This window comes from Struthio camelus, chromosome 2 (genome assembly GCF_040807025.1).
Source record: "Struthio camelus isolate bStrCam1 chromosome 2, bStrCam1.hap1, whole genome shotgun sequence".
NCBI lineage: Eukaryota > Metazoa > Chordata > Aves > Struthioniformes > Struthionidae > Struthio > Struthio camelus.
This window is the reverse complement of record NC_090943.1, coordinates 43,186,819-43,213,559: the sequence shown is the minus strand read 5'-3', so window position 1 is coordinate 43,213,559 and position 26,741 is coordinate 43,186,819. Positions and strand designations below refer to the sequence as shown.

Here is a 26,741-nt window from a genome sequence, read left to right as displayed (position 1 = left end):
TGTTTTAAGTTGTTCAGATGTGCTTATAGTCCTTGTGGAACTTCCCTCCTTTTCTCTACCCTTACAACAATATCTCTGCCTAGCCAAAATTGCAGAAAATAAATAAAATAAATAAAGCAGCTGATTTTTGCCAGTTGTCTCCTATCTTGCACCCTTTCATTCCAACAGTTAAGCAGAGCAAACTGAGAAAGTTGTGCTGTGCTGCTCCGTGCCAAGGAATATCTGTTCTGTCATAGAAAAGCCTCTCAGAGTTTCACTCCTTTATTTCCTTCTCCGGCAGTATTATCTGTGCATGCAAAACTTGGCATAGTGCGATATATTAACTTCTGCTAGTCCATCCAGGAAGTTTCATGGCATGTGTCTCCCTGCTGGAAACTTATTTTCCCCTTCCAAATGTCTTTCGGTTATTGCGTATTTCACTAACTTTTATATGGAAATCACCTCTGTCAAAACAAAAATACTTGAATGCAGTGTGAGGTCCAACCCGAAGATGTCCACAAAGTTCCTTCCTGGTGCTAGCCACATGAAGAAGTGAAAGAAATCTTGTTTGCTACCACTTCTTTGTGGGCAGCTATTTCTAAACAGTTAATCAACCTGATTGTAGTTTATCAGTTACTTACTGAAGTGATGAACTTGTCAAAATCTAAACTGATCCTTGATGTCTTCTATAAAGGATTGGGCACCTCAGGATTAAAATAATGTTCTTCATCCTTCTCAGCTTGTTATTGCTTAGAAAGAATTTTAACAAGATCCTGGTCGTGATTTCCAGACCAGTCAGCATCGAGTACTTACTTTCACTGGGGACTCCAGGTTTTCTAGTTCATGGACCGAATGGACACTTTCCTTTTACTACATTGACATTATTTTCAAACAGTGGTGCTAAGAAGGATAGTATATCACCTAAAGTTGTCATGCCCACCATGGATAAAAATGGGAGAGTCTGATCAAATTAGGCTCTTCTATTAAGAAGCTAGATACTAGAATTATGACTGTGGGTATCAGGCCATTCGCAGGAGGGGGTTCTGATGAACTGCAATTGCAGGGAAGATGGAAACTTTTGGGCAACAGCAGATCCAACTGCCTGAGCAGCCTGGCTGATCTTTCAGAATTTTCAACTTCATCTAAGGAAAAAGCATGTTGTGCTGAATCAGACACAGAATATATCTGCAAGAGATATCAAACACCTTAGTATTACATACCGAACTGCAACACCTGCTCTCAAAGTGGGAATATAATTTAATAGTCTGCAAAAAGATTCAGACAAAAGAGAGGTTGAACACATCATTAAACTGACTTAGTCATTAACAGATACACAACTCAGATGATTGATACACAGAGTGGAACGTTTTCCAGCTGATGGGAGCTAGACATTTTCCAGAGGGAAGTGTTTGCAATGAAAAATCTTCTATACAGAAGCAAACAAGATACCACTGGACACTGATACAATTAACTCAGGTGCCTGGTATGCCATGATAACCTTCCTATTCCGCTGCTGTTGGAAAGAATTCCAGAGAAGGAAAGGGAAGAAACAACGGCCATTTTCAGAATTGCCTACAGTTTCAAATAAACTAGTTTCAGAAGGAGTCCGTTCATTCAGATTGTTCACAGCAAACTCTTGGAAGAAAATCTGCTAACCAGATATGTCGTCATCCCTTCACACCTTCAAGTGCTAGAGGCTTGAACTCCAGTTCTCCAACACCGTTCAGTGGAAGATTGTTCTAATGGGCCTCTCAACGCAGCTCAATACCGCGAAATTTATGGGATTGGGAAGACCTTATTTCTTGCTGAATATTTTTCACTTTCTCCTTTTAATATTCAACTAATTTTTAAAGCATCCTCAGCGTTTCTGATTGGTGGAGAGATTAGGATTCTAAATGCTGCCCAGTGATTAACCTGGGACAGTATCTCTTCCCCTGTTCTTTTCTAACCAAAAGAAATTAATGGACATCTCTTCTTACTGTAGTGCATGAAGTTACTACCGCTGAAATTCCCACAGTGCACTACTGAGGCTTTTCAACAGATGCATTCTATACTAAGTAGTCAGTGTTTCACTGCAGTTTTGGAAATACTTGTCTGCAAAGTGAATGGAATAGGCAGAGCTCAGTTCCACAGCGCTGTGCGTAATTCTGAACCTCCACCAGTTTCTGTAGCCAACAGGTACAGGTTTAGTGTTCAGACTTGAAGGAAAGGTTGCTCTGAAGAAAAATAACTATTAGTTATCAATTTTTGATAACTTTACTGTGTGAATGACAAGCTCACACACACTGTACATTTTGCCTCGATTTTTTTGAAAAAGTTTTCATTTACTTCATATTCCTACCTTTAATTTCCCCCGCATTTTGTTGAACATGATTTAAAGCCATAAGAAAAATAAATAGCTTTTCTGCTCGGAAAACCTACGGCTTTGTGGCTGTTCTACCGATGCATCTTTATTTTTAGATACCAGTGATAGAATTTATCAGACAGTAATGAAAAGAAATTCCCTTTACCTACTGCATGACAGTATTATGGAAATGTTTACAATAAAATTGGTCTGTGAGATTTTTCATTTTTATAGAGAATTCAAAATTTTCTCTCCTTTGATACAGGTTTCTTTCAGTGCAGAAGAGCTTTTTTTCTTGTTACATGGTATCAAAATTACGTTTCAAAGAAAAATGAGAAAAGGCAGTACAATAGTCTAAAAGAGTTTAGCTTCTTTCTAAAGGAGTTATCTATAAATCTTCATGACAGCTGTGTGTTTGGTGTTTCTTTTTAAAATAAATCGTCTGATACAAGGGAAGGGGGGAATGAACAAGTAACCAAGGCCTGTCCATGCTGAGAAAAATCATTAGAACAGCAGAGGTAGGTTCTGTAGAGTCTGTTTCAAGCAGAGAACTTTTTTTTATTCTTTATTTATTTTGCATTGATAGAGAGCAGTGTACAGCGTTTCCATTCACGTTGTGTATCCAGTACAGGGCAAAACACTTAAGTACATGCTTAGCTGCAAGCTTATGAGTTGCCATTTAGGTTTTGCCAGCTGCTAAGTACTACTGCACCCATTCAGAAGAGCGGTTAAATATATGCTTTGTATAAAACATTAAATGTGTGTTAAAGCGCCCTGCAGAATGAAGTCCAACTGACTTCAGTAGGACAACTCATGTGCCTACAGGTAGTTATATGAGTAAAGTCTCTGCTAAAATTCACTAAAAAAAAACAATCAAAAACATTGACTTGGAAAAAGAAGTAGCTTTCTAAATTTTCCTTATATTTACCTGTCTTGATTATGCCGTTTTGCTTTGCCAGCATTTCTAATTTCATCGTTTCGTCTAGGTAGCAACAGTGACTGTTAGCCAAGTCCATTCTTGCAAAGAGGCTCTGTCTTTCTTTTCTCTCTTGTTGAATGCAGATTCCTGAGTGATAATCCAGCTTGCCTTTCGTGAAAGGTTTGGGCAGGGTTTTGATGTGCTCGCAGGACTAGAATTCCATTCTGAGGCACTGTAAAAGTATTTCCAAATGTGTTAGCCAGAAATAATTGTTTTACTGAAATAGCAACAGTAGCAAAGTTTTCCTGAAAATCATAAGATGAATACTCTTCAGGGAGTCCTTATTCATTGTTTTTCTGGCCTTATTTTTCTCCGCCCTTATAAAGCAAATATGACCTCTGAATTGATACACGATTCTGCAAGATCATCAGGATTGAAAAGGTTCTGTGCTAATAGAAGAATATTCAAGGATTTGTGAAGTATAAGGATGCAAAATAGCTATATAGTATTGTACTACGTTTCTAACCTTCTTGGGGAAAGTAGCAGGACCAGAGGACTTGTAGGCTGTTTAAGTTATGTTTGGTATCTCAAACAAATGATTAAAGTATCAATTTGTAAGCACCTGGTGGATAATAAGATGATAAGAAACAGTCAACATGAATTCGTCAAGAACAAATCATGTCAAAGCAATCTAATTTTCTCCTTTGACAGGGTAATTGGCCTAATGGATAATGAGGAATAAGTAGGTGTGATATATTTTGGCTTTAATAAGGTTTGATACAGGCCTACGTGACAGCCTTATAAAGTAAGGAGGGAAATATGGTCCAGATGAAATTGTTAAAAGCTGGCTGCAGAACAGATTGAAAAACTATACTCAGAGTAGCTTCTGGTGGTTTGCTGTCAAAACCAAAGAATGCTACAGGTCAGGATCTGCAGGAGTCTCTTCCACGTCTGGTACTACTCTGAATTCTTATTAACAATGTACCTGACAGAATCGAGAGTACACGTACTAGATTTGTGGATGGCACCAAGGCGGAGGGTGCAAGTATTTTAAAGTACAGGATTACAATTCAAAGTGATCTTTATCATTTGAACAAAATAATCTGAAATTCAGACAAATGCAGTAAATACAAACACAAACTACTGTACTTAGTCTGGAAAAATTAAATGCACAGGTAGTAAAATGAGAAATGTCTGGTCTAATGGGTAAAGAGAAATTATAGTAAATCACGATCTGCATATAAGTCAACAAGTGCTAATAGGAAAAAACAAAACAAAACAAAACAACACCCAACTAATCCTATGATTTTTTTTCCCCAAGAATGTTACATTCAACAATAGGTTGGTAAGTATTCTGCAATATTTGAAATTGGCAGTGTCTCAGATGACGGATTATTTACAGTAGTGGTCATCACACTTTAACGAAAACATAATCAAAGGACAAACGTAGAGATCAGTAAGAATGACAAGACATTTAAAAACATCATTCAGTTGCGTAAAGCAGAAAGGACTGGATGGATATGAAGTTGAAAAGACAAGGAAAATATGGTGGGCTTGCAGTATATTGAAAGGGGGTTATTAAGAGCACAATGAGCAACTGGTCTTTGTATTCCTTGGTTTCAGGAGGAGAAACAGTTTAATTGGCATTAAGAAATATTTTGGGGAGATATTCACTGAAACAATTCTAGCTATCAGAATAATGAAATTTTAGAATGGAATATGTGGGGGCAGTTGGATTCCCTGTCAATGGAAGGTCTCAGCAAGTTAGATACCCAGCTCTGGGGATTGTCCAGACACACTTAGTGCTATCCTGGATCTAGGAGGTGGATTAGCTGACCTGCTGCTTGACTAACTTCAAAACTGTTTCTGTCGTTTTGAAGAGGTAGTAGAGACTTTGTTTGTTGTCTGTGTCAGGTGATGGACAGACTATGGACTGGGCCTCTGTTTGCAAAGACCTTTCAAAAGTTGATCCATTAACAACCAGGAAAACCTGATAAAGCTAATTGCTTGAGATTATTTAGAATTTCACCTTCCCCATTTCAACGCCAATATTTTCTGACTTACTCTTCAGAGATACACCTAAGTGGTATTTGAAGCCATGTATACTATTTGCCTCAGGCATTGTTCTCTTTTTGGTTATAACCGCATTTGTAATCTGTGCATGTTTTAATTGTGCCTCCTATTCTGGATTTAGATTTAAATTTAGATTTAGATTTAGAATTAACCTAAAATAGGTTTAGAATACTGTTTTAATACAAAAGCAACAGTTTCTGCTTGAGCTGTAACAAACACCTTTCTTATTCAAATGCTGCAGGTATTGCAGCCATCAACCATATTTATGTATTATCTCAGGCCAATTTTTCTTCTGGTCTTTCTAATCTGATAAATCTATGTTCTATGAAGTCATCAGCCTGCTTCTGTAAGAGGACTCTTCTATGCAAACACTTATGGATTCTCAGCATCTCTTTGAAGCTAGTGTTACTCTATGAGGGTGTAGTATTGACTTTTACTTCTCCGATAATAAATCTTCCAGAATTCATGACTTCAAAATATGCTACTTCTTTCTAGTGATGCACTGCCTTTTCTATACTATGGAGTTCAATGTTAGGCGAAACAAATACTGATTTCCAATGTGGAATTGTACATGCCATTCATTTGAGATCAGAATGTGAGTCAGAATGGAAATATATTCATAGGTCAACACTTTTCCAGAGATGCTACTTTATAGTGTTCTTTGGAAAAAGTAGTAATAATCATAGAAAGTGATTAGTGCAGAGATTTCCATGGGATATAAATGATATCTATCATTTATATCAATACATTGTGGAAATGTGAAGATTACTAAAAAAAGTATTCAAGATATGTGATTTTTGGCATTTTAAAAGCAAATAGCACAGAATATTTTGCACTTACATTGCATACATGACAAATTTGAGAACAACCCAATAGTTTTTTCTGCCCAGTTGGAAATTCAGTGGCTTCTGTTTTTATAGGCATAGGCAGCACATTTTAGAAGCATTACCTTCTCTTTCCTAGACCACAGTTTTAAAGGCTGGGACAGCAATATAAATTGCAGTCAGGACCTGTGCACCTCTTTCCTATGTTGGAGAACTGGAATGTTTATTTTTGACTGTGCCCCATATTTTGAAAGAAAATAGTTTCATGTTTTTGACTTAAGTTATCTCTTCTCTTTGATGTTGTTTTGTTCTGAGATGGTTGTAAGGAACTTTTTTTCCTGTAGAAAATATGTAACTTAATATATAAATTAAGAAATCCAGAAGAGTATTTACTAATTCTCATATGCCATATACTTTCGTAAGATATTTTTAGAATGGTCAACAGAAAACATAAATAATTTTCTTTTGTTGTATAAAGTATTTATTATATAGTTTTCACCTTCTGTACAGTATTCTTATGTATCTATACAACCCAGAAGCAGAAATTATTTGTATCTGATACACCTTCCTGTTTAGCTTCTGAGTACTTTTGGAGGGCTTGGACTGAGTCCCAAATGAGTACCTCTTAAGTACTGTATACAAGTCAAAGTCTTTGGAGTCAGCTCAGTTAAGTGCTGTGAGTGGTTTCTCAGCGGCCCATAATGTATGGGGCTATTTAGACTAACTCTTCCCTAATCCTGGTGCCTATCTCCTCTCTTACAGAGAAAACAATCTACTCCATGTTGGAAATCTCTGTGCTGTTGCAAGACGTGGACTAGCCCAGGGGTGTCAGGCTCACAAAAGCTTTGACTGAGTACAAGGAGGCAGTAGGGAGCAGGCAAAGGTTTAAGTTATTGGTCTTTAAAAAAGCATGCTCTGAATATCAGCTGATTACTCGGTGTGTTGCTGGTGGGGAGAGATGGAGTCACTTGGTGTCCACTGTATTCACACTGAGAGACTCATGCCTTCCTCCTCAGGCTTCAGTCTCCAGCCACGTACAGCTGAAGCAGATGAGGAGATAGTCTCTATGTTCAGGAGCAATGAGTGCTCAGTGTCAAAATGTAGACCTGTTCAACATCAGAATTAGCATATGCACATGATCCTGGAGAAACTAAAGCATTATATTCAACAGCTGTTGCTGTGTTAGGAGTTAAAGATAATATAAAGCAATTGCCTTAGACTTTTTTTCACTAGTGTCTGACAGCTCATGCTTCTTACGTCTTCTTATTCTACCAGGTTATTTAATTTTAAAAGCACTCACTTTTTTGATAAAGCAAGTCAGTTGTGCAAAAGGTTTGACATCTTCTGCAAATCATTTGACTTTGCTAGAAATGATCTGTGAATAGACAAAAGTTCTCTTTAATAGTCTTGTTTATAATTTGCAAAAGATTAGTGACCAGCATTCTAACTGTGGAATATGGAGACAAATTGATTTAAAAGTTTTTTGCTTTCGGCACTTAAATGAAGGGTTGCAGTATCTGCCCTTCAGGGCCATCTTTTAACTTACGTCTTACCTCAAATGATCTCAGAACCGCAAAGAGCAGCAAAAGAAAAAGGGAAAGACTAAGGTGAGAGCATTTAATAAGAAGGAAAGTCTGAAATAAAAGCAGCCTCCTTCCTATATTTCAACACATCCATGCTTGTTACTGTCAAAAGTTTCCCTTCTCTCAGAAGTGATTAAATTAGAATACAGGAATGAATCAGAAAACATGAAATTGAAAAAATAATGCAGAGCTAAATGGTCTGCTGGGCCACAGAATTTCCAAAATCTGCTTTCAATGTCAGGAAAGTACTTAATGTGGTCTGTTAGTCACTAAGTTGACTTGCAGGCAAATAATGTATCTATTTCCAGTATTTTTAATGAATTGCATTCTGTATCTACATTCTTTGCAGTACAATAGTGCCAGGAAGATTTTATGCCTGGTGGGGGGACATAATGGGAATAAAATTCAGATATTAATGATGTTGGGCAGGTGGTGGCTAACTGGATTTTCTTAGGATGTCTTTGGCTGGAATTGTGGGAATGAAGATAATGCTTTAATATATTTCAACCTTACTTTGGAAAATACCATTATATACATGAGGGAATTGGTATAGACAGATGAAACTATTATAAAAGGGGAAAAAAAAGTCTCTCTCTCTCTCTCTCTGCCAGTTCTCTCACGTGTTCCATTCATGGAAAAGACTGCCAATTGCAACTGCAAAGAGAGAAACTTCTGCTTTATCACTTATTTCCCTACATTTATATATATTTGAGATAATTTTCCTGATGGTTTCCTCAGTCCAGATCAATCAACTTTAATAAACAGTACCCGAAATTTATGAACAACTGTGACAATGGAAAAACAGAAACCACTTACCATAAGCTATTCATCAACTAAAAAGAAAGATGAATTGTAAACCCGTTCGCGTGCCATCTTCACTTAGCTTTGTTTGATCTGTTGTAACTTGTAACCTCACAGATTTATCTAAAAAACTAGAAATTTATACAGTAGAGAATCTGAGTTTCTAGGTCATTAATAATGGGTGCAGATGACAAATTTTGCAATAAAAATAAGAAAATACTGTCTCCTTTCAGTCACTTGTCAGTGAATCTTTCTGGTTAGACTCTACTCACTTTCTTAGGCACTAATAAATACATAAAGGGGACCTGAGAGAACAGGAACAGGCAAGGTTATATGGTAAAGTTCACAGAAGAAGCACATAGTGAAGAGAATGTGAGATTGTGCGCGATGTAAAAAGATCTCCATCAAAATGAGTTAAGTGATGTAAATCATAATTTTTTCTCAAACAATGTCCTAATTCCTTAAAAATGCCTTAAAAATAAAGCAAAGTTGTTCCTGTGCTTGGATTTGGTTGATGGTACCTCGTTCTAACGTCTATAAAATCTTTTCAAATAATCTCACAGTAAATCTGAAGAGTGGTTTTTTTTCCCTTTATGTTCGGTGAAATTGCATGCCCTGGGGTACCCATGACATATTCTGCTTACTGTATGTGTGCAGCCACCTCTTGTAGTAATCATAATATTTCCTTTTGTGAGAGTTACTAATAAACTTAACCGTGCCCAGTATAAATATATAGAACCTCTAGACCTGACTCTTTTTCAGCTTCTTGGTTCTTTTATCACTCCTTGCATGTCTTTTACAGTCTCTGGAGGTACTGCTGTTTCATGTGCAACTCCTAACAGTTGAGAGTCTGATCCTGTAAAGAAATGGAACCCAATGTCTGCTTCTAAAAGCTTTACATTGGAGTAGAAAGGCACATATTTGAAGTGGACCTTTGAGGGTGTATTGCTTCCACTCATGTGCATGTTTTTGATCTGGATTGAAAATGAAGTCTTTAAAGGTTTAAAATGGCCAAAGGGGACTGACTTCTTTTCAGGAAAGAATCTGATATGGCACTTACACCTCACTTCCCCATGGCCTTTAAAAGCTTGATTATGAATTCAAAACATGTATTCAAACTGAGGCAATGCCCTACTGGTATAGCATACAGGTACTTTCATATGTATAATTCTCTAATAAGCAGTTCTCAAAAATATAATTTAAAAATATAAGGATTTATTCTGTTTAGCTTGTATATAGGTTTCATTGTGATATAGTAGAATAATTGCAGATACAGATGCATATAAATTTACTGAGTTCATTTATAATAGGTCTTTTCGGATGGGCATAAATATTTCTTTTATTCTTTATAAAGGAGATTTTAGAAGGCAGACTCTGAACAGGTTTTATCCTTTCCCCAGCACAGACTATTTTCTCCGCATCAGTGGACTTGTCATGATAATCAACTTTTTTGTCCCAACCATCAATCACTCTTGATTACAGCTGGGGAGAAGTTCTGTTCTGTTGATCAGCCCATCAGTGCACATAATGTTACACCTGGAGACAAGTGAAAATCATCCCTGGATGGGAGAATCACTTGCCTGCAGGCCTTTTGTCTAAAGTATTTTAATTTACATTTGGAGTCTTGTTAAAATTGTCAATGCTTGCTTTGATTTTATAGTATCTTTGACAACAATAATGAGTTCAGTTGATCTTTGCATAGATGATTAGAAGAAAAATAATGCTTTTCTGTTTCAAATAACATCTTATGTTGTAACTTTTTCACTTCACTGTACAAATATTACAATAATTATCATTACATAAATTAAAAATTAAATTGCTATGTGGTACTTCATGAGAAGTAACTTAGTATAATGCTAGCCTAGAGTTTTTTTAGAAGCTATTTTCCTTTTTTGGATTTTAATACAATATTTGTCAAGGGTAGTATTTAGCTGTAGCATTCAATTTATTTGAAGTGGTTGAGTAGCAAAATTCATAGTAATGAAGTCATTACAAATTAAAGACATCCTTCATTTCTTTAAGGGAAATATGGTTTCTGTTGTTGTAATCGTTACTGAATACCACACTTCTGTAAATACATGTATTCTATGTGTCCAAAGCCAAAGATATTTCCTTGCTTGTAATAAGGGTGTTAATCTATTGTCATGAGTATGATGAAACTTCAACTTGAGTAAATACTTTATATTTTGCTAATAACTTAAATATGACTTTTAATTATCAGAATAACCAGATGTAGTTTAGCTGGACTATTCTTTTTGCACTCACAGTTGCTTTTCTTATTGTAAGCATTCTTTGTAATTATCGTTATCACAAGTTCCTACTTTCACAATATCAAAAAGAGTAATATAAAAGAAGCCTGTAAACCTGATACTTCAAGGGCTATAGGACAAAGTGTAAATGAAAAAGAAAGTAAAACATGAGAGTATGGGACAATACAGATTTGGTTAGCAGTCGTGTTTTTACATAAAAGGTTTAATTAGCAGTAGCTCATTTTCCTATTCCTGCTGGCCGTTTTCAGGACAGTGATATATTGCTTTTTTGCACTGAGCCATGCCAACAAATAGAAGGTGTTATGTTTTCATTAGATTCAGACGCTTCAGCATTATTGTCTCTCACCTTGGTCTATACAGTGATACAAAACATATCCAATGTCATAATTTAATAGACCAATGATATATACAGTAATTTAAAAACTGTGAGATGTTCACTCAGATGCTTTGTTTTATTTTTTCTTAAATTGATAACAAAAGCACTAAATTGCAAATGAAATAATCACTCAAGCAGGCTTACTTTTTATACTCTGTCTACTTGAATACCTGGTTTGCCAAACACAGAATTTCATCGTTTATATAGAGCGATGTGACATCCTGTTTCAAAGTGACATCCTGTTTACTTTTATGGTTTAATAATTAATATGAGTATTTGCAGCATTTTCATTTTATAGGGTATGTCAATCTGCATTACCTTTTCAAAATCTCACCACTTATTATTATAATGACATAACAGAAAACTTTCTTTTGTTATTGAATAGAGGTATTTGATGGTTCTTCACTAATACAATTCCAGTCAAATAGACAACCACAAGGTGCTTGTCATTACTTGTTGATTTAGTCTCTAACATGATTTGCATATCAGAATCTTATGTAGTGATAAACAGTTACTATAAAAACAACTTTAGTAGTAAACATTTTGAGAAGAAACAATAAGTAGCAAGTCAGCAGCAGGGATGGCAAGGAATGGAGACTTCTTTGAAAAGGCAAGGTATCTTAGCTAAAATAGATTGGGTTACAGTAACTGTCACCACCTGTTCATCTCTCTGTAGGGGTGATTGCGTTTGCCCAAGCGGGAATTCAGCAGTTCAGATTTACCTTCCAACACAAGCCAAGAGCTTTTTCATCCTTCCAAGAAGGATCTAAATTTTCTTTATGCAAGCTCTGCACTGATAGAATGAATTATAAAGGAAGAAGAATTCATGTGGAGTGGAAGATGTGCATTTCACACTTGAGCAAAGTGTGTTACAATATTGTCCAAGCTAAGAAAATAAGAAAGGTGACTTCTCAGACTCGCATTATATGAGAAAGCGAAGGCAGCTTTTTCACTGCTGTGTGTGAGAGTGTGTATTTTAGAGGTGGAGAAAAGGTATAGTTTCTGTTGATGGGAAGCTGGGCTGCACAGCTTTTGAATTGCCACCACTGGCAACCTAATTGTCAAAAACAAAATTCCCCGATGAGGAGAATCTTGCCTAAATGACAGCAAATCCTGAATTGGTTTATTATCTCCTACTATCTAATAGCAAATGAGTGAAGTTAGTCAAGGGTAAATGGATCTATTCAGAAAGTTAGCACTAAGAAAAAGTACATATTTTCTCCAGTGGCTCTTATTTAGTGATTTTTCCATCACTCTTAACCATTCTGAGGATGAATATTCAGCTGTGGCTGTGATGACTGTTTAGTTCCACAATACTTCAGACAGATTCAAAAGCAAGGTCTCAAGAGAAAATGAGCTCAGCATTTTTGTCTTAGTTGTTGCTGACTATTCATTGATATAGATATAGATAAACAACGATTAGTCACAAGATACAGTGGAAATCATTGCCCAGGAAACATGTTATTCATATGCCCTGAACTGTTCTACAATAATTCTTACTGTTTTAATCAGTAATTTACTTAGAATCTGCAAAATACTATGGCTCATTTATGCAAGGAGCCTAGAGCTGAATATCCGTGCGGTGTACACTGGTTTACAGATGTGTAAGATGAGATCTTTTCCCCAGAGAACTTATATTGTAATAAATCAGAAATGAAACAAGAATATTAGGTAGGGAGAGCAGTGGGGGATTGAGAAATACTTTCTGAAACCCATTTTTGAGAGGTTTCTTGAAAGAGAGAGGATTTGACAACTAGCAGCAAAATGATTCAAGTTATCAGGCTACATGATAGAACATGTGAAGTCAAACCTGGAAAAATGTCTATGGGTACATGGGAATAAGTGCACTGTCGGGGTTTGTAGTCTAGGCAATAGATGTGGGTTGCTCTAAAGCATGAGAGAGGGAAAAGAGCCTCTTTAAAAGAAGAGACAAATAAGGAATATTGAATAACAGGTGTGATGATGCAGAGTAGGAGATCAGTATGTAGAAAGAACTAGCGTAGTTCATGATTAAAGTTTGGGCTGTAGTAGGGATTGTCAATACAGACAGAAAAGAGTTGGTTTGAGAAATGTTGAATTTTAGGTGGCAGAGTCAACAGAAGGAGAAAGGTTGGAGTCACCCAGCAGCTATTCATGCTGAATGATCATAAAGATATTTGTTGAAAGCAAAGGAGAAGCTGAAGTCCGAAAGAGAGTGTGTCCAAGTACAGAGGAACGGAAAGGCTTGAAGATAGAATCCTGAAATACGTTAGTCTGGCCAGCGCAAGGCTTGTTTTGCAACTGTAGGGAGCTTTGTCATCTGGACTTCCTCTGTCCGGGGTTATTTAGGATTCAAAGTCTTGTCTGAAGTCACCCTGATGAATATTAGTTTTGTCTCACCCTACTTAAGCCTTTATGAAAGTAAAGATGGCTGCAGTAGGAGTCTATCAAAAGCTATTTTCTAGTATTTGCAATAAGGAATAACGACAGAAGCACAGTTTAAATGGTGATTGCTTTAAATTTGGGTTTTAAAATTAACATAGATAACGTTTTCATTCTTTTCAGAAAGTCTACTTATATCAAATAGACACTAATGAAGTCAGAAAATATTCATCTGACGTGGAACAGGTAACAGACTAATAAAAGTAATTCATTTGCGATGAGGAGGTATGACCACTTTCAGTAACTGGTCTATGAGTTTTAATTCAAATCTTGAAATTGTTTGTTGGTACAGTCACAAGAATCTGTGTAATCTGGAAGTATGATTCCTTTTTCTTACAAAAAGAAAGAGGTCTCACCGATCACTCAATGGTTAGGGGCTAGGCCTTACAACTGAATCCTTCTATTCCAGACAAACTAGTGGGTTTGAATTGTGTCTAACAAGCTAGGATTTTGTGGAGCTGGGGGGCTAACGGAGGCTCACTGCATTTCAGCATGCTGTGTATAGAAGCATGAATTGCCCATAGGAGAAGGGAGGTCTTCCGTGTTTCACCACGAGCTGTTCTAGTGTGTGCAAAGGTGCATTTTTAAACTGATGAGTACGGGGTTGGCCCTTGATGCCCTTTGGCTGGGGAGAACAGAGTACCTACTCATAATTCTTTTTTATCAGCACCAGACAAGATCAATCTACAGATGGTGATCCTATTATTAACACCAAATCTTGAGTCATTTTCTCAGATTCTTGAACTGTATGCATATGCCTTTTCAGGCTTGCTTACTCAATTAAAGCGGCCAACTTGGAGTCTGTTCGGCTAGTTGTGCAACAAGGCCATCTTTGTTTTCTATTTGTTAAATGAATAGTAGTGGAGTCCGCCCCTTTTTAGAGATGTGACTAGTGTAAATGGGGAAGAAGGAGCAAGGATGGTACAGCCGTGTGACTATGTCGTATGACACCAGAAACCTCCCATGCTGAACAGTGCTTCAGGGTGGAAGGTCAGTGAAGCAGATGTATGGCTAACTTTTTGAAGGTAATGGCTTCCAAGATAATTACTCTAGTGTCCAAATTCCCATCTAGTTTAGCCTGTGGGCTCTAGCACTTAAGAATTTATTAAGAGTGTGTTCACAGCTGGAACAGATTCCCATAGACAATAAATTCTGTTGCTGATTCCTGTGATAATAAGTGGTGAAGTCAAAAGACTACTGGGGCCCATACTGTGGTCTGTCTAATAAGGTTAAGAAGGTAGGGGTTCTGTTTTAAAAAACATCAGGGGTTTTAGACCCAAATTCCAACTGACTGAAAGGGATATTTGCATTCAACTGAATCAGTAGTAGTTGTAGTTTTAATGTGTCCTTAGCAGACAACTGCTTGTCCTGCTACCATATGCAAACCAATAAGTCCTTCGGCGTAGCCTGAAAGCTCTCAGTTATATTCCTGGCCAGTTATCTGCCTGAAGGAACCTATTAGATTTACCATGTGTAAGCCTGAAGGTGTTAATATATCTTAAAACTCTGAGCTGGAAGTAAATATATGGTTTATATTTGGAATGCAATGCAGTTTATTTTTTAGGAAACTAAAGGGCAAAAACACTGAGGCTGAAATTGTATCTGTAAGGTGGAACTGAAGAGGCACTGAATTAAAGATTAAAGCCTCAATCCTCTAAGAACAGAAAGTGTTGGAAAGAATTAGGAGAAGTTAAATCTTGTCTGGACTTGGTAGGACTTTGGGTGTCCTGAGCTTGGCCTGTTTGTTCTACTGCTCTGTGAATGGCTTTGAAATAATTCTGCAAGCTGTGAAATACCATATACTTCACGTGACATTCATGTATCTGTCCTGTCTGCCTTTACGATCTCTTTTAGATAATGTGGCGATCAGCAGTAGTTCACGATCTGCAATAGGACAGTGCCCTGGCTGAGACCAGACGTCCTATTCTCACCCTTTTTTTGGGATCCAGTCACAGTGCTGTGCAGTTCAGATTTTTTATTATTTGGTAAATCCTCATATCATTAAGTGATAATGATTTCTCTGGTTTATGATTTGGCTGGCAGAGTAGTAGGTAGCACCCAAGGGCATTTCAAGGCGGGGGCTCATGGGTTCTGATGGAAGTGTCACATAGGTGCAAGGACACAATGTGCTCTGGAAGCGCTAGACCAGGCAGTAAGCCACACTGAACTTTGAAAACCAAGGAAAGACCCTGGGAATTTTAGTTCTTCTGCTGCCTCATGCAGAGTTATGTGACCCATTGGCAGTATATGTCATGATCCTGTAGATCATAGCAACCTGCTCCTGCTAATACTTGCTTTTTTAGGTTCACAACATTTATCGTATGCTGTTACTATTCAGTATCCGTTCTTTGAATTTGCAGCCTTAATATTCTTTTAAGGTAGGGTCTTTGCTTTTTTTGGTCTGTCTAAGGTTCATTCATGTTGGAATAATTGTCATTCTTGAAATTACGTACAGTGTAAAGCACTTTATTTTGGAGATAAATTGAAATCTTCAATTTATTTTTATTACATTTTGTTTATATTTTGATTATGGGAAGGACTCAGATATAATTTGACTCCAGGATCAAAAGTAGGAATTATACTCTAAAACAGAATGATGGTTGCAAAGATCCGATCCAGATTGAGACTTCTAAGAGTTATCTATTGTCTTCTGATGTTTTATTCCCTTGATATCATTATGTAGTGTTTCTGATGTGGCTTAATATCTCTCCATAAACTGCTGCATGGGTTATTTGTAATGCAGTAAAACAAGACAACAGATTATCTCTCTGACAAAAGTGTGAGACTCTTTGTTAGTTTTATAGCTGGATGTTTACTTGATGAGTCTATTAAATGTACTCAGCATTGAAAACCTGTCCATTTCTTAAGATATTTCTGATAAGACAACAGCTTGCTTATGGTATATGTATATCTGTGTGTGTACATATATATATATATTATATATATGCACATGCCTTTCATAAACAGGTTTTCTGTAATGTAAAAGGACATGAAAATGTTCTCCTGCAGATCATTCAGATGGTGTGGTTGTCTCCAGCTCTGTAAGTAGGAACTGGTGGAGGAAGAGCAAGGAAATAAAATCAAGCCACTCCGTCTAAGTGAAATTGCTGTGGATGGTCTCAAGTTTCATTTTGTCCCTATTTTGTAGACTGTGGGTATGTATGACATACTAATAGTAGCTGAGTATGAGCATACAGAACGAACCACTGAGATGCAGAGCTACCCAAACAAATGCTGTAGTGAGGGTAGCCAAGTAGCATAATCCAAGTTACGTATAGCACGTTTGTGGTGAGAACACGGCTTTTTTGCTCAATTGCTGCGTTTCTGTGATGCTGTAAATTTTGTTTTGTAGGCTCAGTCTAAGATTGTCTGTCCTTCTTTAAATTCTTTTCCCTGGGATAAAATGATCCAGGTGGAGCCTCACAATATTGCTTTCAATAGCCAGGCTAGGGTAAAATAAGTGTCAAAATACCTGTTGACTTCAGTGGAGCCAGGATTTTGCCCACACAATCTAAAATTAACATGCTTGTTGTCTTTTTGTTTTTCTCTCAACAAGCTGATCCTTGCAATTTCCAAAGGGCAATGAAAACAGCATGGTTCATTGTTTGTAGATTTTAGTGTGTAATGAATTCATAGGAGTGAATATTGAAACAGTTGTAAAGCTCCTGCAAAGGTTTGCCAAAATGTCCTTTCTTTATGAGAAAAGCAGTGAACTATATTAGCTATGCTCAAAAGATAACTTCCAAATCAATATGCAAGAAGCGGGTCAATAACATGCATGTGAAGAGGGTAATATAACACGTTCTGCATTTTAATAAATGGATAAAGAAAGTTCTTATTTTGCAAGAGGACTTCTAGAGTAATTTACTAACTTCCTGTCATGGTTGATTTCAACATAGATTTCAATGGAGCTTGGACTATTGAAGCAAATAGCTCATTCTTGAAGATCTTTTGTTGTTTTTAACACATTGAATTAGCTCATTACCGCTCAATATGTAGTGGAAAATAGCATCTGTTTACACTATAATAATATAAAAATTACTTACCAGTAACAGAATAAGGAGCAATTTGCAAAAGCTAATCATATTTGTGCACTTGTCTGCAAAAAGTAAATTGTTAATACATACCCAAGGGAAAAAGCACTTGCTGGTTTATCCAATTTAATAGTAGTATTAGGCACAATATATTAAAGAAAAATTGTTTATGATTCAGTTTTAAAAGTCATAAGGGTATGAACATAAAAAACATAGCTGTCTCATACTTTTGCTTCACCTGTACTTAGCAATGATTGAATTTTAGAAAGCATGCTGAAGCTCTGTTTACCCACTGCTTACCCGTATACCCTAAATGTGCAACACCAGCTTAGAAACCTACCAGGAAGTTTATTTAGCGAGAATTCTGCTTCCATTTGGCTAGAAGTTTTTAGCAGAATCTCCTGCCTCATGGTTAGTTCTGGGTTGTAACTGCTGAAAATTATCAGAGCCAGGAGAGGTCATAGAGGGAAACAAAGACTTTCACAAAGTTCAGTTCATCTTTTAAGATGAAATTGAAGATTCTTATTTTCACTATATTCAAAGTAAAATGATTCAGGAATCTCTGCAACTTTTTACAGAAAACAGTTCTTCCAGAAGTAATTGTATAGGAAGCAAGGTAGACATGTTAGCTTTTCCTTAGCCCATTCCTCAATACAAAACTTACCTGTTAAAAAGGGTTCTGTTCTTTAAGAACATGTTTTTATACATCTGTTTCTGGAAATGGCAATTGTTAAATTAATTCTTTTTTAAATGATAAAAGGAGGAGACTTAAAAATCATCCATTGACGTGTTTTAATACCTCATTAATTCTGATAGTACGATCTCTTCTTGATTAGTCTTGTTATTAAGTGTCCATTGCTAAAATTTTGTAAATAGGAAACAAAAAGTCTTTTATTCCACACAAGTGTTATATGAATTAAGTCAGCATTTCTTCAGGTGGCAAGATCATGCCTGCAAGGTTAAATTAGCCTTCTCTTATCAAGCTGTGGTTCTTCTTTATCACTTCAGGAGCATTCTGTTACTATCACTTGGATGAAAAAGTGTTAAATGTTACTGACTTCATTGTATTAATTTACACATATCAGATCTCTATAATGCTTCCATTCTGAGATACAAGAAGTCTTTTTTCATTTGCATGAGAGTTACACTTACCATGGATTGATAGGAATCAATACTGAGAGATAACAAAAGGAAGAACAGTATAAAAACAATAATAAGCAATATATAAGTACCAATATGTTAGCAGATATTGTAAATAGCTGTGACAGGAAGTTTCATGCCCCAAAGAGTTTGGAGTCTCAGTGTTAAATTGCAGTACTGTTTGGAAATTTCATTCCTTTGATAATCTCTGCCCTAACAATATATATAAAACATGAAATGATATGTCTTAGGTTTTAAAATCAGAAAGGCTCTTATATCCATGTAGTTTGACCTTTTTTATATGATGGGCCATATAATTTCATCTAGTTATCACAGTTTTGAGCCTGAGTTTGACTAAATGAAAGAAGAAACATCAAAGCCAATGTGATTGTACCTGAAATACAGCGCATCTCTTAGGCACTGATCCTATAACACTTCAGCATATAAAAAATGTCCTATTGATTTCAGAAGGGTTACTCTTATCCAGTAAGGTAACTGCCTGGAGAACTGCAGCCGTTTTCTGGTAGCTCCATTAAGCATTTATTTTTTAGTCAATGGAAAAATAGATTTTCGAATTTCAACATAAGACGAGCTAGAAGGAACAAAGGTGTGTGGGAAGGAGATAAAATATAACTGTAATGTAAACAATAGGTAATGCCATAATATTCTCATTATATTTTCCATACTGCTTTGAATCCCTAACCATGGCTTCCTATGGAGAGCCTTCCAGATAGCTTAAAGGATAAAAAATGTGCTGAACTATAGACTTTGTCTATACTGGAAGATATTTTTGTCTATTCTGTACTGATATTAGTACAGCAGGCTATTTGTGTTAGTAAATACTAACACAATTTTTCAGTCTGTGCAACTTTTTATTGAGATATCTGAGATCTTTTTGAAAAGCAATCTTTTACAAGAACTTAATCCACCCACACTTTTTAGTTACTTTAAGAACAAATATTTTATTTTATAAATAATTTGTATGGCAGATAATGGGCAGGTCTATGTGCACTATCTATATCTAAAGGAGGTTATTCAAAGTACTAAGGCTCTTATCCTGCAGTAGTTGATAGACCTTGAGTGCTGGCAAACCTTGCACGCGTATGCAGCATCTCATTGACTGAGGCTCTGAATGTGTTTACAGGTCTATCCAAGAATGATTAGCAGCAGGGCAGAAATAACAGAATTAGGTACAGGAATAAATACAGCTGTGTTGTAAACTGATCTTCAAGTTTTCCTAGGCCTCACAAGCCTTTGTTACTTCTGAATATTTTGATATTTTTTCTGAAAGTTTTTTCATCTTTGCTTGTTTAGCTAAGAGTAGCTTGTTACACAAACTCCTTTCCTTAGTATGCCACTAGTTTTTATCACCACCATATTTTTTCTATTAATATTAATTGATTGTATAAACTGTAATTTACTACTTTCACTTTTTAAGTAAGAAATAACATTTATTCATTTCATTCTAGTTTTCCCTCTCTCTTTTTTATGTTCCGTATATTGCTTTGCTTTCCATGCACAGAGAGGTCCTGTGGATAAACCTACAATAGGATTTTTTCAGGAAACCACTGGTATAGCTCACTTATGGGGACAAAATATTGATCTAAATGGGCCAGAGACTAGTGGAATGATAGTTCTTTTATACCAGGAAAATACATTGCTAATCCATGGAGGTTTCTACAGCTGGAAGACTTAGAATATGATGAGAATGAAAGAATCTGAAAACTCTGTAAACTCTTCAGTCATAGTGCTAGCCTTAAATTATCAATCTTTGTAAAGCTATGTAAAATTTTCACAGTGGACAAATTCAGAAATTATTTTACATATACTTATGGCCTTGTACAAGAAGGCTGGAGCTGTAACCTGAGCTGGAACTTTAACCCACTACAGCCAAGTCCACATAAAATGGTGCTGGAATCAGGAGACACAATCATTTTTCATTCCTATTTGTGGGTTGTGAATTCCTGCTTAAGGGGAGGAGCTGATCTAAAGGACACAGGGAAAAATGATATTAAAATAATTAAAGAAATTGAAAGTGCAAAATAAAAAGTTCATTTAACTGTATCTGAGTAAAAAAATTCAGAAAACTAAATGTTTTTCTGAAGACATTCAAATATTAAATTTAGAAAATTTCAGTGAACTACAGCATTAAAAAAGTAATTCCAATAAAAGTACAAAGACTGTGCAAAATAGCACCCTGAACATTTCTCCATGTACTCTGTTTTGTCTTTTTGTACATACAAGTTGTATTAACTGGTATGATATTTCAAGTATAAACTTCAAATATTAATGAATTAATAGGAATTTAAATATGCACTTTTTAAGCAACTCTTATCTTTATGTAAATTTTTGTAGTGTTTCTGTATCTCACTTACCACTAGTCTTCTGTGATGCTTTGATTCAGTCAAAAAAATTTGAAAGCCAGAATTCAATGAGATTGCTATTATGAATGTATACAGACAAAAGAAGTTGTTTCCTTGGCAACAGAAACCAGGTGAAAACACGCGAATGAACTACAGTAAACCTACCCACTCAGGTTTCTTTAGTTATCAGTTCACAAGATAAATACACAGTGATTCAAGTGTCCTATGCCTAGTCAATATGAAGTTTCTAAATGAACTGAGGCTTTGGGTGGGTAGGTAGGTAGGTAGGGGTGGGTGGGTGGGTGAGTGAGTGTGTGTGTGTGTGTGTGTGTGTGTGTGTGTGTGTGTGTGTGTGTACGTACCTATGTATGTATGTATGTATGTGTACAGTCTTGACTCCCATTTTCCAATGTGAGCTGTGACAAACGGAGATTCAAAAAGGTCTTGGTTATGTATCCATTGCTGTTATTCCTTCTTAGCTGACGTCAAAAAAGACTCACTGACCTTTTCAATACCGTTTAGAAAATTGCTGTCTTTAAGGCAGTTATTTTAAATTGAATGGTGTCCTTTGTTTTTAAGTAAACATGATTCGTGTAGAACCTTGAATGCTGAATTACTTTTACATTATTAAAGTTACTTTTACATTTTTAAGTAAATCACAACCAATATTGTCTCATGGTGAGTTTTTCTCTGTTGTTTTATAGATAAACTGTATGTCAGCTTCCCCTTTTAGGTTTTCCGTTATTGACACATCATTCAAAAGGTGTTTATTAACACAATGAATAAAAGATATGTTGGTGTCTTTACTGCTAGAGGAGAGAAGCTGGAGTATGCTTCTGCAAAAATATAATGGCATATGTCCATTGCTTAAGTTCTCAGTTCCAAATATGTCAGTGGCAGATTCAAAACTGGAAGCATGCATTTTATATTGACTAAACTGAATAAATACATGTCTTAATTTATCATGAGCTGCACATAGCAATGCATATAGATTAACTTTCTTCAGTCTCATTTTAAAATTAATCTGAGCTTAATCACTTGGTTAATCTGAGTGAAAAATCAAAGAAGTTTAGTTTTCTTTTGAAACTCTGACTACAGTAAGATCTACCATGGGGAAAAGAGATGATGCTTGAATGTCTTACAGTTAATACATTACAGATCAGATTAAGTGTTAAAGTTAATTTTATTGACTATACCAGTTCTCGAAAGAGAATGTTTCATCTCCCACCAAAAGACCCCCCAAAAGCAACCGTAATGACTATGAAAATGTGTAAAAGATTCCAGAGACCAAGACTTCAAAATCTTGTCAAAACATGTTTAAAATCTGATCTGCCTACAATAAAAGGGGTAAAATAGATGATTAAGCAAATAGTCTGTTTATTAAACTTTGTCAAGCAATGAACTTCTGTTATGCAGCATGAACAAGTACTGGTGTCCTTAACAGAAAAATGTCAGATATGGGAAGAGGTAAGTTACTTGAACTATCTTCCCTTCAGCATATATTTTTTGATGCGGCATATGTCTACTTGGAACGCAGCTTGGAGTGCATTGTATCTACCATATCTTTTTGTACCTGGCTTATGTAGTTTCAGGTAACGCCACATTCTGTAGCAGCCTGCAACACAAGAAGATGCATGGTCTTAGAGCTACTGTGCTATGGGTCAAGAGATATGAAGTCAGGGATTTTGGTCTTCTGTATCTGACCAAAACAAAGTAGATTTTCTTGGCAGACAATAAAAGCCATTTTCCTCCTTCAATAGAGCTCTCTCTAAATCCAGAGATCTGCAGCAAAGTTTTAAGGTTTCCTTTCCATAATGACAGGATTTGATTTTATTATAGGGTGGATGATTTTCCCATAGGAATGGGGTCAACAGCAATCTTTCAAAATGTGATGCAGACAGTGCAGTGCATACGTTGCAGGTGCAGTCTATCACCATTGCATAAACGGCTCTTGAAGGAGCCCAAGCGGAGGGGATGGGATGGAGTGCCTTCGTCTATGCACAGGAACTAGTGAGCTCAGAATTCACTTTTCCTCTCTCGTCCTTGAGTCTCAACGTACGTTGCAGACTATATTGAATTAATGCTGTATGAACAAGAAGAGGAACAGAAGGTTTTTCTTTCCAGGGAAAGAGGAAATTATATACCTGGGAATTAACTTGCTGAGACATTTATTTTCTTCTATCATAATAATGGAGAAATATTTTATTTTCTATAGAAATGTCCTTTTTGTTATTGCTTTTATATATGGCTTCAGGGAAAGGGGTAAATTGATTAATCATATAGTTCAGGGGGCAAAAGTCTTCTCTCAAAGACCAAAGAGTCATATCACACATGTCCTTGAGTTATACAACAGGTACATCTGAGTCCATAATGTAATTAGATCTCTGGCTCTGTATTACAAACAGATATTGATAATATAGTGCCAAAAAAAACGGAAGTGACAAAATTTAGAAGAAAAAAGTAAGCTTAACAGAAGGAAGAAATGATGATAGGCAACATTTATCTGCATTATAGTTGATGGCAGATTGAATTTGTATATACCAGGTAGAAGTCAGGCTACTCTTCTTGTTCGATATAAACCATTTCATAGTGTTGACATCACCTTTAAAAATTATGTTATATATCTTGACTTAATCTCTTATTCTGCAAAGGCTGGCACAGGTACTTAGCTATTTTTGGCTCTGTTAGTGTGAATCTGTCACATTCTGCTGAAGTCCATGATGCTCTGTTTTCTAGAAAATGAGCATCATGACTAGAGTAATCCTGAAATTCCTGTATGCACTCACTAGATAAACAAAACAGTAGGCATTATAAGACAAATTATATATGAAATTTTAAAAAAGTCCCAAATAAAAATATACTTACTTATTAGAGTAAATAAATCTCAGTGCAAAAGACTACAACCCTCCTCCTGTTATCTCAGGTATGGCTCACAGTAAAATCCCTGCCCTACACAAAACCAACTGTTAGTCTTCTCTAGGCTTCATTGGGAACAAACCCTTAAGAGAGCAGAGGAAGATGGAAACCTTGATGCAGCAACCCTTCATGGTTCTGCTCAAAACCCATTGAATTCATTGCCCCTGCAAACCGTGTTGCAGAATGAGGTCCCGCAGAAGGCAAAAATAGTAAATAGATTTTCTGCTCTGGGATGATATCCTCTATTTCATAGTTACAGCTATAGGTACTTAAAGTATTTATTTTATGTTGTTATATAAATTATAAAAGGTTTTATTCTCATGGACTGCACTAGGTGGTAAAACTATGGAAGCCGTACTGAATTTGGTACTATTGGAACTGAAGAACCAAATGAACTGTCAATCTAAGAGGATACCTACATGTGCTATGTATTTAGCATGCACTGTTACTGTACACGTCTCAACTGCAACCTATTGCAGCATTCCTTGAGCTCAGTGCTGTCATCACTGAATGACTGTCAATCAGTGACTGACAATCTGGACTGGCCATTCTGAAGTCATTACAAAAAAAATCTTATCTCAATATTATTTCTTCCAAAAATGAGAAGTTTTCTAATTTTAATCAGTTTCTTATGTGCTCAGAACACCTGTAAAATTATTGGCGTATAGCCCAACTTCAGGAAGGTAATACACACTCAGAGACTAGAACAGCAGGTAGCACATCATAAGCGACTTCCCTTACTACATCAAAGGACAGAAGCCCATCTTGTCGCAGGCAGTTGTCTGTTACTGCTTCCCCTGTGTTCCCGACTCATTGATGGTATTGAACTGGCAAATTCATTTTTTGTTTTTACAGCTACGGCATATACTTTTTACTCTGGAGGATCCTGACATCAGTTGCTGATGTGTTAGCCAAAATTGCTACCATTGTGTTGTGAATGACAGCAGAGGTGGTGGTAGCATCCAGTCACCGGTAAAAAAAAAAACATGACATGGGCTACTGGAATCTCAGAATGACCAGAAGGACTTTTCAGCTCTTTCGGCCATTGTTTGCGGCTTTGTGAGGGGCTGCCTTAATACTAATTGGCCAGATGACAACACAGAAACAGAGCACTCTGCATAACGGAGAGCTTTCAAAATATTATGAGATAAGAAACGTAGAGTGCAGAACAAGTGAATTGACCTTTTGGGAGGAAGAATCAAGAATGTACTGATTACACTTTCTAAAATTTGTTTTCTTTGAGTTGGCTTTCATTAGGAGCGGATTGCTTACAAGGAATGAGTAAGGAAGGAAAACAATCTCTGAGAAGATTAGTAATATCGGGTGAATCAAAAGGGAGATAGAAAGGGTAGAAGATGCAGTGCTGCTGCAGAGGTGGAGAGCCTCTGAGAATAGGAGACCCTTTTTTGTCTCAATGCACAAAATTAGATACGATGTTTTTGTTGGACCAATGCCTAAAGAATGTGACAAGAGAGAAGTTTCACTGAAGTACCTTCATGTAGACTGGCATAATTCTCTTGCAGACTGCCATATAGATATGATGACTATAATTGTAAAAGAATACTGTGTCTGGATTGTTTAAAATATTTCATAGCTTTCCTGTCATATTTTAGACATTGCAACTTGCCTGGTAATGTGATGTCCTTATGGTGCTTGTGGTACAATATTGCACTTAAGCAAACAAAATACAGCTGAGTTTTGACACTATGGCTGTTATTTCTAACAGCTCTCTGGAGTAACTATGCAAACTGCATATAGAATTTCTTTTCTCTTATATGTACATGTATATCTTTATAATATATATTAAAAATGTTTATACAGGCAAATATATATATATATTTTTATATAGTGTCAATTTGGGCAAGTTTAGAAAATATAGCGAATAGAAAAATCCCTAATTAATCAAGACAGATACATAGAAGCAGGGGAAATTGTTTTGCAAAGGAGATGCTTAAGCTAACCTGTACTGCTGAAATAGGCAGGACCTCTTTACAAATAACAGTGAAAAATGATTTTCCATTTAAACATCTTGCAGATTCCCTGCTCTTGAAGTAAATCTCATAGAGAGTCAGTTTGTCTACATGTAATTTGCAGGTTCAGAGCCCTTGCAGGTTCAGAGCCCTCCAAGTTTAATTAAGAATCCATGGGTTTCCAGCTTCAGAAACAAGGTATCACCTTTTTTCTTTTTTCTTGTTAGACATGTCTTCCAAGAATGCATATAATTTCATAAAGTTCACTGTAGTGTTGCACTAGCAATATTTGACATGTGTCTCATGCTTTGTCACTGACTGGGTCACACATATTAATTGACAGTGGCTCAGCTTCACAGCAGTCGGGTAATGCTGTGTATCAGACTTGGAAGCTATGATGTGAGAAGAAAACCTGGAAACTATGATGAAAGAAAGGATTCTCTTCCTTATGGTATCCTTTTAAGGTGTTCTTTATACTGATAAAAAGCAACAGAATTTAAAATTAGAGGGATTTTAAGATAACTGATTGACCATAATTACAAAGTATTCTGTAATAATAGGGATTTTTTTTTTCCTTTATGATTGTCCTGAATCTCTGCCATTTGATAGAACATCTGATTTTAGGTAGAATGATTGTTTCTCAAAGGGACCTGGCTTCCATAAAGATGAGCAATTATAAAAGTCTGTACTCCTTCACAATACATGGGAAGGGAAATCCTCTCTTGATT

General features: G+C 36.2%; 1 protein-coding gene across 7 annotated transcripts in view; it reads left to right on the top strand.

Moving 5' to 3' along the window:
- Positions 1-26,741, top strand: part of ZNF385D (zinc finger protein 385D) — a 437,723-nt gene that overhangs the window by 345,075 nt on the left and 65,907 nt on the right. For 5 of the 7 annotated variants that reach the window (XM_068935410.1, XM_068935406.1, XM_068935413.1 and 2 more), the window contains one exon: positions 13,714-13,776. The exons of the other annotated variants lie outside the window; for them this stretch is intronic. In XM_068935410.1, the coding sequence (XP_068791511.1) occupies positions 13,714-13,776 (63 nt within the window). The remainder of the gene's footprint in view (positions 1-13,713; positions 13,777-26,741) is intronic. 7 annotated transcript variants of the gene reach the window in all.